General features: G+C 56.3%; 4 protein-coding genes across 4 annotated transcripts; 2 read left to right on the forward strand and 2 right to left on the reverse strand.

Annotated features, from left to right (window-relative positions):
• Positions 1 to 743: 743 nt before the first annotated feature.
• On the reverse strand, positions 744 to 1,615 carry CH63R_09062 (Short chain dehydrogenase/reductase family protein; the record flags this gene model as incomplete). Its single annotated transcript, XM_018304036.1, has 2 exons — positions 744 to 1,511; positions 1,586 to 1,615. 2 exons carry the CDS (start codon positions 1,613 to 1,615, stop codon positions 744 to 746), a joined length of 798 nt encoding a protein of 265 aa, XP_018156059.1.
• An 814-nt stretch (positions 1,616 to 2,429) lies between these two features.
• Positions 2,430 to 3,373, reverse strand: CH63R_09063 (SUR7 protein; the record flags this gene model as incomplete). The annotated part of the gene is made up of 2 exons (XM_018304037.1): positions 2,430 to 3,033; positions 3,111 to 3,373. The coding sequence occupies 2 exons, from the start codon at positions 3,371 to 3,373 to the stop codon at positions 2,430 to 2,432; spliced, it is 867 nt and encodes a 288-aa protein (XP_018156060.1).
• Positions 3,374 to 6,165: 2,792 nt separating this feature from the next.
• On the forward strand, positions 6,166 to 7,575 carry CH63R_09064 (Tat pathway signal sequence; the record flags this gene model as incomplete). The annotated part of the gene is made up of 2 exons (XM_018304038.1): positions 6,166 to 6,781; positions 6,833 to 7,575. The coding sequence occupies 2 exons, from the start codon at positions 6,166 to 6,168 to the stop codon at positions 7,573 to 7,575; spliced, it is 1,359 nt and encodes a 452-aa protein (XP_018156061.1).
• Positions 7,576 to 11,849: 4,274 nt separating this feature from the next.
• CH63R_09065 (uncharacterized protein) lies at positions 11,850 to 14,444 on the forward strand (the record flags this gene model as incomplete). The annotated part of the gene is made up of 1 exon (XM_018304039.1): positions 11,850 to 14,444. The coding sequence occupies one exon, from the start codon at positions 11,850 to 11,852 to the stop codon at positions 14,442 to 14,444; it is 2,595 nt and encodes an 864-aa protein (XP_018156062.1).
• Between the last annotated feature and the right edge of the window lie 702 nt (positions 14,445 to 15,146).

Below are 15,146 nucleotides of genomic sequence, written 5' to 3' on the forward strand. Positions count from 1 at the left end.
TGGTGCTCGGCCGTGTCTCCCGCCGCCCTCTCATTCTCATCACTCGACCTTTTACCTCGCCTCGCTACGGTATTTAATCAACATGAAAGGTTCTCTATCGGTTTCGCATTCTTCTCCGGGATCAGGCGGAGAACTTGGGGGATAGACAGAGGTTTCCCACATCAGTTGTTTTTTCTTTTTATTTTCATGATAACCTACATCGGCGCATCACGGGAAACGGCATTGTTGCATTGCGGGGTTTGGGAGGTAACATCTCACATTAAGGGGATCATGACGAATTTCTACACATACGGAGTCTATGAGGCGTTGAGTATACAATGGGGGGGAAGACTCGGGTAGGGTATATCACCAGCCAACCCGTCGTCTGATTGAATCCTCGCCCACCAGTTTTTCTCGGTTTCCCTCCTCTTTTTTACTGTATGAATACCAACTCGGAGGACAATTACTGTCCTACCTAAATTTCTAGTTTTGCACGTTTGGAAGAAACACCATGGCCAGAGACTCTCTGGTCTATTTTTAAATCTTACAAATCCACCCTCCGTCTTGCCATAGCATCGTGACGAACTTGGCCACATACATCTCAGTGCATCTCATCGCCCATCGTCCGCGTCTAAAGACTTCTCTCCCGACAGTTTCCGAGATGGAGGGGAGGGGGGAAGGACCGTGACTTTCCTTCCCATCTCGTTCCTTCGCCTTACACAACCATGACCCTCAGACATCACCACCAGGGCCGCCCGACCTCCTCACAGCTTGGAGGCGAGCACGATGCCGCCATCGACGGTGATGGTCGCGCCCGTGACAAAGGCGCCTGCGCGGCCGCTCAGGAACAGGCACGCGCCGGCAACGTCCTGGGGCGTGCCGATGCGGCGCAGGGGGATCTCGGCCTCGATGGTGTCCCGCATGGAGTCGAGCGTGGCCTGCATCATCTTGCTCTCAAAAGGCCCGCACGCGAGCGTGTTGCTCGTGACGCCGCGGGGCCCCAGCTCGCGGGCCAGCGCGCGCGACAGGTGGTGCAAGCCGGCCTTGCTGGCGCTGTAGGCGAAGCTGCTCATCAGCGGCACGCGCAGGCCGTCGACGCTGCCGATGTTGATGACGCGGGCCGGGTCGCCCTCGGCGGGGGCGGCGGCGGCCTCGAGAAGGGGCGCCGCGAGCTGGGTCAGGGTGAAGACGCGGTGGAGGTTCAGGGTGAGGAGCTTGGTCCAGGCGGCGTCCGGGTAGGTGTCGAAGGCGTCGCCCCAGGCGGCGCCCGAGTTGTTGACGAGCACGTGGAGGCGGCCGCCGGTGCGGGACGAGAGGGACGAGACGAGGCGGCGGCAGTCGTCGAGCTTCTGGAGGTCGGCGGGGATGGCGTGGGCGGTGCCGGGCCCGCGGGCGGTCAGGGCCGCGGCGGCGGCCTCGCAGGCGGCGGCGTCGCGGGACGAGATGTACACGGTGGCGCCGTTGGCGACGAAGCCCTCGGAGATCATGTAGCCGATCCCCTTTGCGCCGCCCGTCACGAGGACGATCTTGTCCTAGGGTGGGGGAGGTCCTTTGGTCAGCCGAGGTCTCCATGATGAGTATAGGGGTGAGAGTGAGGGCTGGCTACCTTGACGTTGAAGAGAGATGCCGCGTCCATGATGGCTGTTGTGTTTGGTAATGCAGGCTTTCCTTCTTCTTCTTTTTCTTCTTCTTCTTTTTTCTTGATTCGCCTTTGCACGTGTGAAGGGAATCCTCGAGATTTCAACGACGAGGTGGTTTATCAAGTATCTGGACGAGGGGAAGGTCAAGCTGGACGGGGATGGGGAGCTTCGGCTGGGGGTTCTTGAGCGAGCTTCGGCCGTCTGAGACGAGCCGAGGCACAAAATTGGAGGGGTCTAGGTCGATGCGCGATAAGGAGTACTTCCATAACCACCCACATCACTATGTGATCCAATGTACATCACATCATGCTGCGCGACCTGGTCGTCGAGACTTAGGACGCGACGTTGTGAGCCTCTTCTTTTCTTCAATGCCCCCCCTTTCCACCGTCCGAACGCCTGTCTGACTGTCCCAAAAACCTTGCACGCAGTTCTTGTTTGTAGCAGGAGAATCGATAATGATTATGAAATACGCGGTGGACCAATGCCCGCCTATGCATGCGCATGCATGTTCTTCCGCCTCTCTACAACTACACTGGAGCAGAAACCTTCGCTAGAAGTCTATTGTCATGATTATCCCGTTTCGCCGCAACCACCAACGCCATTGCTCAGTTTCAATTTCAATTTCCATTGTTTGTCCATGCGGGCGGGTAACGGGAGGACCCGACACAGGCCCGAGTGTCTTTCAACGTATGTACTAACATCTGTTCCTTCTCTTTCACCGTTCATCGTAGTCCAGCTTCGCGCTGAAGAGGAGCGTCAGCCGAGATGGGGCGCACCTAGCGTTCGACAGTGCCCCGAGCGATGGCCGACTCACGACGTCGACGACCTCGGGCTACGCTTTCTCATAAACGCCGGTAACCTCGACGACTTTTCGCTGGTCTCAGTCGTCTGGGTCGTCTTCTCGGGGGTGCCGTTGGCGGCGGCGGCGGCGGCGGCGGCCTCCCTCTCCTTGCGGGGCGAGCAGCAGCAGCCCATGGCCATGTGGAGGATGGCGGCGACGTCGACAAAGGCGCTGGCGAGCCACATGAAGACGAACATGCGCACGCCCAGGATGGCGCTGATGTTGAGCTCCTGCTGCTGGGTGAGGGCGATGCGGGCGCCGACGCTCATAACGGTGCCGATGATGGAGGCGACAGTGACGAGCAGCCCGGCGATGGCGGCGAAGATGGCGACAGGCAGGCTCCACCAGCGCGAGCGCATGACGACCGGCGTCGCGAGGAGGAGGGCGGCGGCGAGAGAAATGCCCGAGATGAAGAGGCCAAACATGACCTGCTGGCCGATGCGGAGGATGTTAAGGATGGTGGTGACCTGGGAGGGCAGGGCGATGGTGGCGCCGGCGAGTAGCTCGTTGGTCATGATCTCAATAGGGTTGAACCACCACATGCGCTTGGGGGTCGAGCAGTAGGTGACGCCCCTGAAGAGTGTCGATGTGAGTACGGGTGGTTCGGTGCGATGCAGTGTGAGAGGAATGGGGGGGTATCTGGCACTCACTCATCGTTGTAGCCCTCACAAAAGTTCCACAGGCCGACCTGGTAAAAGTCGTGGAGGCCCAGGCTCCTCGCCACGGAGTTGAGGAGGACGGCGTTGGCGGACGAGAGGGGGATGATGTCGCTGACGTCTAGCTTGAAGAAGTAAATGTCGGTCAGGACGGGCTTGATGGAGGTGTTGCCGATGATGACGAGAATGAGGAAGATAATGGCGAGAAAATAGCACACGGCGGCCGTGATGGCGCTGTTCCGGCGGACCTTTGCCATGGCGGGCGGGTGAGGCTGCGGGGACCGAGAAGTGAGGTCGTCGGGAGAGGCAACCGGACGTGGGACCAGGTCTGAATCCGAGAGAGATGGAGAGCAGCGAGTGCCGGTGGTGGTCCCCTTCCCCAGATATCTACCGAGAGCGAGTGTGCGGATGAGAGACGAGATGACGCGTTTTACGGAGCTTCGTCTTCACCAAGGGTCCGCAGGAGGGGAAAAGAGGAAAGGTTCTGGGTTCCGGTAGTTGTTATTGGGCTTGAGGGGGTTGGCCAACAGCTCGAAATCAAGCAATTGTCTTGGACCAAGCTTCCTCCTCCAGGGACTAAGGAAAGGGTCGATCGTTTGGTCTTCTGGTTTGTAGGGATTATCGAGGGTTCAGTGACGGACCGAAGAAAGACGTCGAGAAGTCGGTGACTGCGACGGTAGGCAGAGAATACGACGGATACGATGGATACACGCTTAAGTCAACCGAGTCCACAAGATACTCTAGAGGCCGGTTCTAAAATTCTGGGGAGGGTCGGAGTTGAGTCAAGAATATGAACAAGCAAGTAAGGATCTTCATAAAAAGAAATGGAATAAAAAGACCAGGCCAGGCCAGAACGGGACGGCAGCTTCAAAAGAACCCCCCGGTTAGGAAATACGGGCACCTGGAATTACCGACTGTAATACTCTGTATAGAAAGACAAATGAGGAAAAACAGACAGACTGGTAAACAGGCAAGGCATAGAGAGGCACATCACCGCTAGGTTGGGCTTGGAGCAGAGGATCACTGACAATCCCGGCAGGGAGAATGACGTAGTAGCAACGCCGGCCAATCGGTGGTCCTCTCCCTTGCTCCTCCCTTTTTGCTTCTGCTTTGCCGGTAAGGCCATCTTTTTTCGCGACATTAGCGGCGCCCCGGCTAGCGGGTCTTGGCGGGTCCTGGCCCATGTCCATCCATGTCACGTCCCAATTCTTCCCAGAGTCGACATCCAAAGAAAAGAGGCGAGATGAAGAACTAGCAAGTGTTGTGCTGGCCATCGACATGCACCGCCGCCCACGGCACATAAGTCTGCTGTCCACATACATGCTCTGCTGCAGCAGAGCCAAGTTTCCCCTTTCCGTTTACGGCAAGAATTCAGATGTATTTCCGGGGCCCGAGGGCCCGAGGACTTGTCTCCTTTTGCCGTGGGAGAAAGGATGTCCCGTAACTTGCGAATACAGCCAGCACAGCCTTGAAGAAGTCCGCTCCAGTCCACCGGGCCGTCGTGTCACTCGTCGTCCCCGTTGGGCCGTCGATGACAAAGTAGCATCCTTTCCTAGCTGAGAACCGGATCATGGTCAACGGCAGCGACATGTACGAACTGCGATGCCAACGGGAGCCGTTGCACCGCCAACCAGAGTCCCGGGCTCACGGGCCTCAGCCGCCTTACCTGAGTGATGCTCAGGCTTTGTTGAGGAAACAAGCCGGGGACACCGACTGACCGTTGTAGCATCGACAGTGTCGTAAATTGTTTTTTCTTTATCCCCCGTAGTAGCATCAAGGGCCGCTGACGATCCCGCCCAATAACCCCGGCAAGACCCAACATCTTGAATCGAACGAACGAAATGAGGATGGACGGCCTGGTGCTGAGCATAAAACTCTGTTTATGTGGCCCATCTCTCTCTCTACATCGTATCATTCACAAGACAAGCTTGAAGCACACCATTCTGGCACTGCACGACTCCCTTCCTGGTTTTCCAGAAGCCACAGGACCGAGACAAGGCGCGGCGAGCAAGGTCATGCTGCACACGCGTCCGCCCCGCCGCGCCGGCACAAGAGCCGGCGATCGCTAGGGGGTGTCCGTCCATGTTGGATCCTTTGTTTCCCCTCCCCTGTTGTGTCACCCACCGCAACCCCGTCAAACACGATCCGTGCTGCTGCTGTTGTCGACCCTGAAACCACTGCCGATGTCGTTCCTCACTGGCAGTGGCTCATCTTTATCTCTTGCGAGCCTCCTCATTTCATGTAGCTTGACGAGATTTAGACGGGGGTGATGACCCCTGTCCAGCTGGGTGCTGCCGACGGGATGACCGCGTACAAAAGAAGGCCAACAGCAACCCGGCAAATCCCCAGCGATCCTCGCAGCAGCTTCCGGTGAGGTGGATGGTCCCGACCCGCCCGGATGGAGCCCTTCAGCGATTCGGATTTGGTGATGTGGTCTTGTTTCTTGCGGACGCGCCGTAGCGTTGTCTGGATGCCCGGACCACCTCCAAAAAAGAAGTGTCTGGGGCCACCCCAGGAGACCTTAAGGCGCCAAGAGTACAACACAAAAATTATGTCATAGGCGCGAGGGACGGCCCTTTTCCAGTTTCTTTACTGCTGCTGCTGCTGCTGCTACTCCTCCCAGGAAAGGAAGAAACGACGGTCCCTTCTCGTGCTTTAACTCGCGCACTATCTGGACGGGTATTGCACTAATTGTTGATGATATTGCTTGAGGATCGTCATCGAAACCTTCCGAACTGGTACCAACGTCGTTCATCGTCCCTCGTCCGATAACGCGTTTTTCTTTGCATTTCTCCCGTCCCTCGCTCAACTTAATCCTCTCCTGAGTGGCACATGGTGATCCTTGCGTCTCGCTGCCATCTGAATGCCAATTGACCGATCACGGAATACAAACAACCCATCTCAACCCGGTTCTTCTCATCATCGACGGCAACAATCTTTCACCCACTCCTTTCGCTGTCGTCGACTCTGACACCCGTATATACGACGTAATCAGACGATACCCAAACAATACACCTGCAAGCCCTCGTGAGAGGCAGCTTCGCCTACCATGGCAGGACGTCTTCTGTCCCTCACCCTCGGCGTTCTGTCCCTCATCGCAACTCCCGCCGTGGCTCAAGATGGCAGCACCAGTCACATCACACTCTCCAACACCGAAGACGTTACCTTCCTGTCGGGTACCAGGACCATTCCTGTCACCCAGCCTAGAACGCCAACGGGACCCTATGCGACCTACACCTCGAGGATCACCCTCACAAATGGCGACCTCTCTACCATGACCGGGACCATGACCTTCACCGGCAACGTCACCCAGACAACCACCAACTCGGTCGGCCAGTCCGTCGTCATCATCTCGGGCCAGACCTCCGTCGTCACCTCCACCGTCACCGGAAACTCGACCCAGACTACCACCTCCGCCGCCGGCCCGACCAACACCCAACCGTGCAACAACTATGTCGAATTCTGCGACCGCAAGTACAGCAACATCACCGAAGTCGGCTGCCACAACTCCCCCTTCGTGCGCCCCGGCAACTCAGCCTCCAACCAAGCCCTCGATGTCACCACCCAGCTTAACGACGGCGTCCGTTTCCTCCAGGCCCAGATCCAATGGCCCACCAACGGCACGAAGCCGCACTTCTGCCATTCTTCGTGCGACATCTTGGATGGTGAGCGCCGCCCCCTGACGTACCTGCAGAGCCGCAACTAACGTACCACAGTCGGCCCCATCACCGAGTGGCTCACCACCGTCCGCGAATGGGTCGCCGCCCATCCATACGACGTCGTAACCATCCTCCTCGGCAACGGCAACTATTCGACGCCCGACCTGTACGCCCCCTTTATCGAGTCCACGGGCATCCTCCAATACGCCTACGAGCCCCCTTTTCTCCCCATGACCGTCGAGGACTGGCCGACCCTCTCTCAGATGATCCTAGGCGGCAAGCGCGTCGTTATGTTCCTCGACTACATGGCCGACCAGCAGAAGTTTCCCTGGCTGCTCGACCAGTTTTCACAGATGTGGGAAAGCCCCTTTGACCCTATGGACCGCACTTTCCCCTGCACCGTCCAGCGCCCCCCTGACCTGCCCGACGAGGCTGCCCGTGACCGTCTCTATCTCATGAACCACAACCTTAACGCTGAGTACAACATCTTCGGCGCCTCCATTCTTGTCCCCGCCGTCTCTCTGCTCAACGAGACCAATAATGTCACCGGCTACGGCTCCCTCGGCGTCAGCGCCCAGCAGTGCACCGACCAATGGGATCGCCCGCCTAAGATCTTGAACGTCGACTATTACAACTATGGCGGCTACCCGGGCTCTGTGTTCGAGGTCCAGGCGCGCATGAACAACGTCACGTACACCCGCGATTGTTGTGGCAAGGTCACCGGCGCGTCACCGGGACGTCCGGCCGCGTCAGCGATGGTTTTGGGGATGGCTCTCGCATGCGCGCTATTGCTGATCTGAGAGGACGAGTGTCAATTTTTAATGTCTTCTTGGTAATTTTGATCCAATGATACAGCGTGTCAGGAGTTTGGGGAACGGCGGTTATGCATAGACTGGTAACTTGGGTTTGTGGATATGGAAGACTCTGCATTGTCGATCTTATATTTATCACATAGACTGGGGACGGATCGCTTACACGGCATAAATGCTACAGAATACAAACGTGTCACAAAGAACGAGGGTAGCCGTTGTGTGACTCTGAGGTAACCAGCATTTGCTTTCAACCAGTAAGAACCCTGTGCGGTCCCTAGTTCCAATGAAGTCTTAGCAGTAGTCTGGACCATCTGGTGTTTGGGTTATGTGTGGCTTCCGATGTACGTTTATGTTCCCTGTCGGTGCTGGTTTGTTTTGGGCGGTTTGTTCGAGATGATGCGTCTGGTCATGTCTGATCATGTCCCTACCGAGCTGGTGGGAGCTTTCCCCATGTCAATAAAATCGTAACGAGAGGACGGTCAACGACACTTCTCCCTCCCTCTCTCTTCCTCGCCAAGGTTACTACTGCAGACATCGTATCATCTTACAAGTCCTTGGCAATTGATTGCCTTCTTCTCTGTTTACTCTCTCTAATGCTCAAGGCCTTGTGGCTTGTTGAGCTCGACCTTCCTTGGCCTGTGGCCGTTGTTCCCCCTCCAGCACCTAATCTTTGAGAATTGCAAAAGAACTGTGACGTCTCTCTCACACACAGAGACAACACAACCAATGCTACGCCACCGGCTACTTTGGGGAGTTGTTTGGTTCGTGTGTGATTTTGGGGCTGGGTGGTTTTCTCCTTACCGGCAAGTGGCTGCCATCTGCGCAGGTCCCTGAGAACCCGCCTTCCTTGCAGGAATCATCGCCGTAGTGTGTCGACGTGTTCCCGAGTGTAAGTGTATTCTATCTAGAAACCTAAACAAGGCTACAAGGCTGAAAAGTGGTGATGTTTTGTCACGGCTGCGGAAAGGCACGAAATCAGCGCGTGCCAGGCAGTTTCCTCCCTGAACCATGGAGGGCACACAAGAGAACCAGGACCTGCCTCATCTTGGCGAATACACTCGAGAGCCTCTTCTCTCATAGGAGAAGGATTGACCTCATTCGTTTCAACAACAATCATTTGACCAGGTGGTCGAGTGGTGCTGAAGCTCTTGTTCCCGCCGGCTTGATTTCCCCTGGCCCGTCCTTGGCTCGTATACTTCGATTCAGCATGGTTAATTCCTTTTTCTTTCACTTTTCTCTTTCAACATCAACGATTGTTCCCATCACCATTCCTCCCTTACAAGAAACAATCGCTCGTCCCCCCGCACCACCACCAACGAGAACAACAATAACAACATCAGCCATTGGAGCGGGTGGTCGAGGTTGTTGAAGTCTCGTTCCCGCTGGCTCAAACCTCGCTGGCCCCTCCCTAGCTCGTATTGCTTAATCTCTAGCGCAGCTCCCTTTTCTTCTTTCGTTCTTGTGCTATCCAACTTTTACGAATATCTTCATGTGCCTTGATGCTTGTGTGCGTCTACCAGTAACAGCTTCTCACGAAAACCTCAAGCTTGTAACCGATATCTACGACGGCTTAGATCGCTGGTCGACCCACCCTGAATAAACATTGCCCCAAGAGCTCGGCGAGATCAGGTAACGCATCTCACAACATACTAGCCATACTTTACAATTATAGCTGCTGTAAACGCAAGCAGAAATCGGAAAGCCGATCCAAGCGTGACTAGACCTGGGGTACCTAGGCAGAGGGAATTCGGCGTTGTTGCGCCTGCTCTATAAAGTGGAGAGTGAGAGATTGTAACAGGACGTTGACAGTGACGTTCTGCCCAATAGACCTTCCAGCGCATGGGTGCGCGCTTAGACTAATCGACCTATGCGCGCCCATGGTTCAAAAGATGCGTTGGCGCTGGCTGGCAAGCTTGCCAGCACTGCTGTCCACACTGCTTGCATGCCTAGACGTCGCAGACGTCCCATACAGTCCAAGAACTGAGGAAGCTGTTCAGTTACAGGCAACGTCACTCGTCATTTATCTGCACTATATTTATACGCTGAGAAATATAGTCCGTGAAGTTGCCCCAAGCCGCAAGCTGAGAAAGAAAGTATTGAGATCTTGAGTTACTTTTAACAGGCAAGAAGTTTCTCACAATATGGACGGACCACTTGAGGTCCCTTCCCTCTAGATGTTTATAAAAGCTATGTACGTGTATTATTAAGCGTTCTAATGCGTCTGAAAGGTGTTTAAGAAAAATGTTTTCTGCAAGAAAAAAAGACGAGGAACAAAAGCAGTTAGTTGTCCAATGAAATCGAGTCATAAGGTCAAAAATTGAAAAAAATAATGTGATCAGTGGGAGGCTTGAACTCCCGGCCTTGGCATTACACAACATTCCGGATGAAATATTAGTACCACGCTCTAACCAACTGAGCTAACCGACCAGCTTGCTAGCTGTTGTTGGGGAGTAGGGGAAAACGTCAATTGATGTAGCCGAGTTTCCGAAGCAAGCCGAGCATCCAGTTCTCTAGCCCCACTCTATTTGTGTCGCTTTCCCCAAGACGATAGTGAACAGGTAAGTACTTAGTGGATGAACCTTGGTTAAGGGTCATCAAGACTAACACACTGTTGAGGGGGCTCTACCTCATCCTTTCGACACTTGAAGGAACGCGCAGAAAAGAGAATGAGGCAGATGAACATTGCTGCGCGGGAGGCACGAATGCTGGCGATTTGGAGAGAGAAGGAGTGGCACTACGACGACTCGGAAGAAGTCACGACGGCGGTGCTTTAAACCCCAAAAAATGCGCTCTCAGCTGATTGATCCTCTTCCCTGAACAAAGAACCTCAATGTGACAGCCATGTCAGAGGGCCCGTTTCCTGAATGAGGCTCGGTCGGCCAGCCTTGCGTCGCGGGATTTCAGCAAGGAACGGGGTGGATGGTGATGTCGTGTCCCTCCCAGGGGCACCTGCATCGGGGGTATCCGCTCTGAAGCACCATCCGCTGAACACCACACTCGTATCGTATGCTCGGCAACGATCCAGTGTATGCCAAGCTCCTGGTGACGCCACGACAAGGAATTTGGCGGCGAGTGCTGAACATAGCCCAGACATACTTGACTAGTACGAATGGCCGCAGCAAAGAGGCGGCCAGAGAAGCCCAAAAGGGGCAGATGTATGTTTCGCTCCAGCCAGTCGCCTTCGGAGGCCAGCTGCAGCCGCATGACAGCGTTAGATCAGGCCCGGTGGCTTGGGGTGTGACACCGACTATCGATTGCCCTGCATGTTGACTGCAGCAGAGAGGCAGCAGGCCGTACACTGGCAGATACTCAGTCATCAAGCTATGGTCTGTGGTCCTGTCCCATGGATGATCAGTCCCCCCCGTTTCCCCCACTGTCAGTGCAACGCTTCATCTGGGCGAGGTCGGATTACAGGGACGACCAGAGGCATGCCTTCCGAAGGGGGGGAAATGGGCCGGTGTTCCCCCTTAGTACTTTAGCCCTTAGCGGGTAATCTGCGTGGATGAGATGAACCAAACTGGGGACATCTGAAACATCGAAGCCGCTGAAGCCAGATGAACCGCACGATTTTTGGCGCCGTTTGTTCTTCATTCCGGCCTTCTCTACCTCGCTTCTCGCTCCATATCATCCATCCTCCCTCAGGTCAGTCCTGCCGAATCCCCCTAAAGACAAGTCTGGCGTATGGTCGCCTCGGTCCCTGACTTGTGTCGCCTGGTGGGATAAGGGTTTGTGCCAAGTTTTGTCCGCTAGCGGGACCCCATGCTGGAAGTTCCTCTAAAGACGTTCGTTCCCATGCGCCTCCACCAATTGCGAGCTGCACCTCCACCACCAAAGGCGCTCCCCCAGCAGCCCTACAACGTTTCTCCTCTCAGCTGCCCCATGTCGCTCTGTCTAGTAGCGTCCGCATCTCGGTTTCCCTTCCCCCTTACTTTCCTTTAGCTGCCTAGGTAGGTAGGCAACTAGGCGCCGTAGATGTCGGCTGTCGCTTGAGCGAGTTGGTGAATTCATTTTCTGCTTCTTCTTCTTCTTGTTCTTCTTCTTCTTCCTCCTCCCCCACCTCTTCTTCTTTGTCTCTCACGCTTCCTTCGATCGTTCTCTTACCGCCCTGCCGTCCGTTTGCTTTCGGCGGTTGACTTACACACACCAAACTTGGCGATCGACCGCGTTCCACTTGCGGAGCTTACTCCAAACTCCACGGGGGAAAGCAGAACGACACCCGACATCGACAACCCCGTCCTCGCGACATGAGAACTCGGTAAACAATGGCGCATCACGGAGGCTTTGGCGCGTCCTATCAACCTCCTGATGCGACCGAACCCAGGCTCAACCACCGGTTTTCCAACGTGACCGAGGTTAGCGATATCGACTGCTACACATACGATGGACCCTCGGCTACGATTCGCGGGAGGGATTCCCTGGTTTCGCTCCAGTCCTACTCAAACCATACTTCGCCGTCACTGCACGAGCCACAGGAATCGGACGAACTCAACGGCCGACCGTCGGCAACCTCGTCATGGTCTGCGCCCTTCTCGTATACCGGCGCAACTGGCTATGAGTCGTTGCCGCCTTCATCAGGCGCGCCCTCGAGAATATCCTCACATGCGTCCCGGAAAGTGGCACGCGCCACCTCGCGACGGGGCCAGGAGACCATTCCCGAAGAGGAGCACGACCTCTCTCTTTTGCGCTCCGCCGCGCCCTACGGTCGCTCGCCGTCGCAATACGCGTCGGTGCAGGACAACGAGCCCGTTTTCGACGTCACTGCCGCCCTGGGGCCGATGGGCTACCAAGATGAGGCCTTTGTCAAAAGATTGCAGGAACAGGAGGCGAGCGGGCATCTCACCGGCGGTCTCGGGACTGGCTTCAGACCGGATACCACGATTAAGGGCGAGGATCTCCTGGCATCGCCCCCATCGCCAAAGAGATCCCTTACGCGGTCTTTCACTCGCAGGCAGGGACTGGGTCGTCGGGAGACGATAAAGAACCGCGGTCAGGATGAGGCTAACAAGAGGGGAGAGGTCATAGAGGTCATCATAGAAGAGCCGGCCGATGAACTCCCGCGGCAGCTTGACCAGGTCGACCTCAGCGTCGTCGCAGGCCCCAGCATTGCCGGCGACGATGGCGTCAATATGCGGCAGGCCACGTTCCCCGTCAACAAGAGCCAAAAGACTCAAATCTTTTACCCACAGCCCAACTGGAAGCCTTTCTCCATGAGATGGCCCTACCTCACAGCGCTCATCAGCCTGTCCATCGCTCTGGCCATCATGGTAGAGTTCCTCTACCAGAGATCGCGCACTCACCCGCTGATCAGTTTCCGGTTTCCGGCCGAGGTTCCGGGGCTCGAGTATTTTGCCGTCAAGTTCCTGCCGACGATTCTCTCCGTTACGTACGGTGTTCTGTGGCAAGTCACCGACTTCGAAGTCAAGCGTCTTGAGGCCTACTACCAGCTGTCGAAAGAGGGTGGTGCACTCGCAGCTGAGTCCATCAATGTCGACTACGTGACCAGCCTCAGCTGGCTGCGGCCTATCCGAGCCATCAAGCTGCGGCATTTTGCCGTCGCCGTTTCATCCGTCGCGACCTCGCTGGCCGTCTCTCTAGTGCCCACGTTCGGCGCCGCCTCTTTTGTTCTGTATCCTGACCGGGCCACGCGACTTGCGCACCCAGACGGCGAGAAGGAGATCCGCCTTCAGGCTGTGTGGTCGAGGCTGCTCTCGTCAACCCTGTGCGTTTGCGCCTTATGCGGCTGCATCCTCTTCTACATCCTCCAGAAGAGAAGATCTGGCCTGCTGGCCGACGTTAAGGGCATCGCGGGCCTCGCGTCGATGGCCGTCGTCAGCCATATCCTCGTCGACTTTGCGGACCTAGACGTCGTGAGCCACCGCGACATTCACGCTAAGCTCAAGCACCACCGCTATGTTCTCCGAAACGCATCGCTGGCCCCCGACGACGAGAACCCCGTCTCGTCGCAGGATACTGACAAGTACCGTGACGACCACCTGTCCCAGAACCCCCACCCGCGTTCGCTGCGTCTCGACGGGTTCCTGCCGTTCGTCATTGGCATCGCCCTCTTTCTGGGCTTCATCCCGGTCTTCCTCTTCTCCAACGCCAGCATCATCACGGCCAAGGCACCATGGGTCGTGACCGCCTTAGCCGTCTGTATTAAGCTTGGTTGGGGGGGTCTTGAGACTGACATGCGGATGATGGAGCCCTATTACATCTTGTCAAAGAGACATTCGCCGGCCAAGACACTCACCCTAGACTACACGGCCATGCCGTTCGCCCTAATGCCGTTCCACGCCTTTCTCAACGGCCACCTCCTTATGTTCTTGGTCGGGTTCGGCAGCATGATGGCCGAGGTGCTGACGGTGCTGCTAACGAGCTTGGCGACTGTCGTGGGCACAGAGTTCCTCGAAGCCGCCTACTCGCCGCCGGACCGGCCTGACGACCCCAAGCTGGGCGGCATCAACGCGGGCCAGGAGACGGTGGCGTCGTTCTGGGTTTCGTACGGCATGGCCACCTTCATCCTACTGTACATGGGTACGGTGGCGACGATCGTGTTCCTCCGCCGGCGGCATCCGTTCCTGCCGCGGCAACCCAGCACTATCTCGTCGCACTTGGCCTTCATCCACCAGAGCAAGATGATTTACGACTTTGTCGGCACGTCCAAGCTCAGCAACGCCGGCATGGTACGGCACCTAGAGGGGCTTGGCAAGACGTACGGGCTGGGCTGGCTCGAGGGTCGCGACGGGCAAACGCACTGCGGCGTGGACCAGGAGAACCTTCTCGGCTACTACAAGCACGGCATGGACTTCCAGGGCACCAACAAGCCGTGGAACCAGCAGTGGGATTCGTATGATTGAGGTGGGTGGGCGTTGGTGAGGGGGGGGGAGAGAGAGAGAGAGAGAGAGAAAGAAAGAGAGATGAGATTGCGGATGTCGCGGGGTTCCGATGACAGGGGAGGGGGCTTACTTTCCCTTAAGCCCCCCTAAACTGCTGCCTGGAGACTGAATTGCATATACGAACGATCGAAACACACACTGGGGGAAGAGGCGTTCACAACACACCCGTCTCCGTTTCAGGGGACGGGATAGAGAGGGAGGCAAGAAGGGGCATTAGGGAGTTAGGGAAACGTGAAAACGGTCGGGTCGTTGGGGAACGGCTGATACATGTTAATGGGCGGTTTTAGAGCATCGTCATTACGAAAGCATTTCGAGGGGCGGGACGGAAACCCTCACAGTTCGGACGCCCACGGGCAGTTTTGGTTTGTTGTTGTTTCCTTGTTTGCGGCTTGGGCGTTGGGGAGAGGGAGGACGAATGTGAAGGGTCAATCAAATGTCACGAACAATGCATTTTTGCGTAAAGAACATTTGCCCACTCGCTTTGCTTGTGACGGTACCGGTTAGCCCAACGACCGGCGACGAATGAAGCAAGTAAGGGAGGAAACGGTTGTCGGGTGCCCTGTCGATCCCGGCGTTAGTCGGCGGGAGTGGCTCTTCGCCACCATTGCTGCTGCTGGTGGTGGTAGTGGTGTTTGTTATGCTGTGTCCGTCTGTCGTCGTCGA

Source organism: Colletotrichum higginsianum, chromosome 6, assembly GCF_001672515.1.
Source record: "Colletotrichum higginsianum IMI 349063 chromosome 6, whole genome shotgun sequence".
Lineage (NCBI taxonomy): Eukaryota > Fungi > Ascomycota > Sordariomycetes > Glomerellales > Glomerellaceae > Colletotrichum > Colletotrichum higginsianum.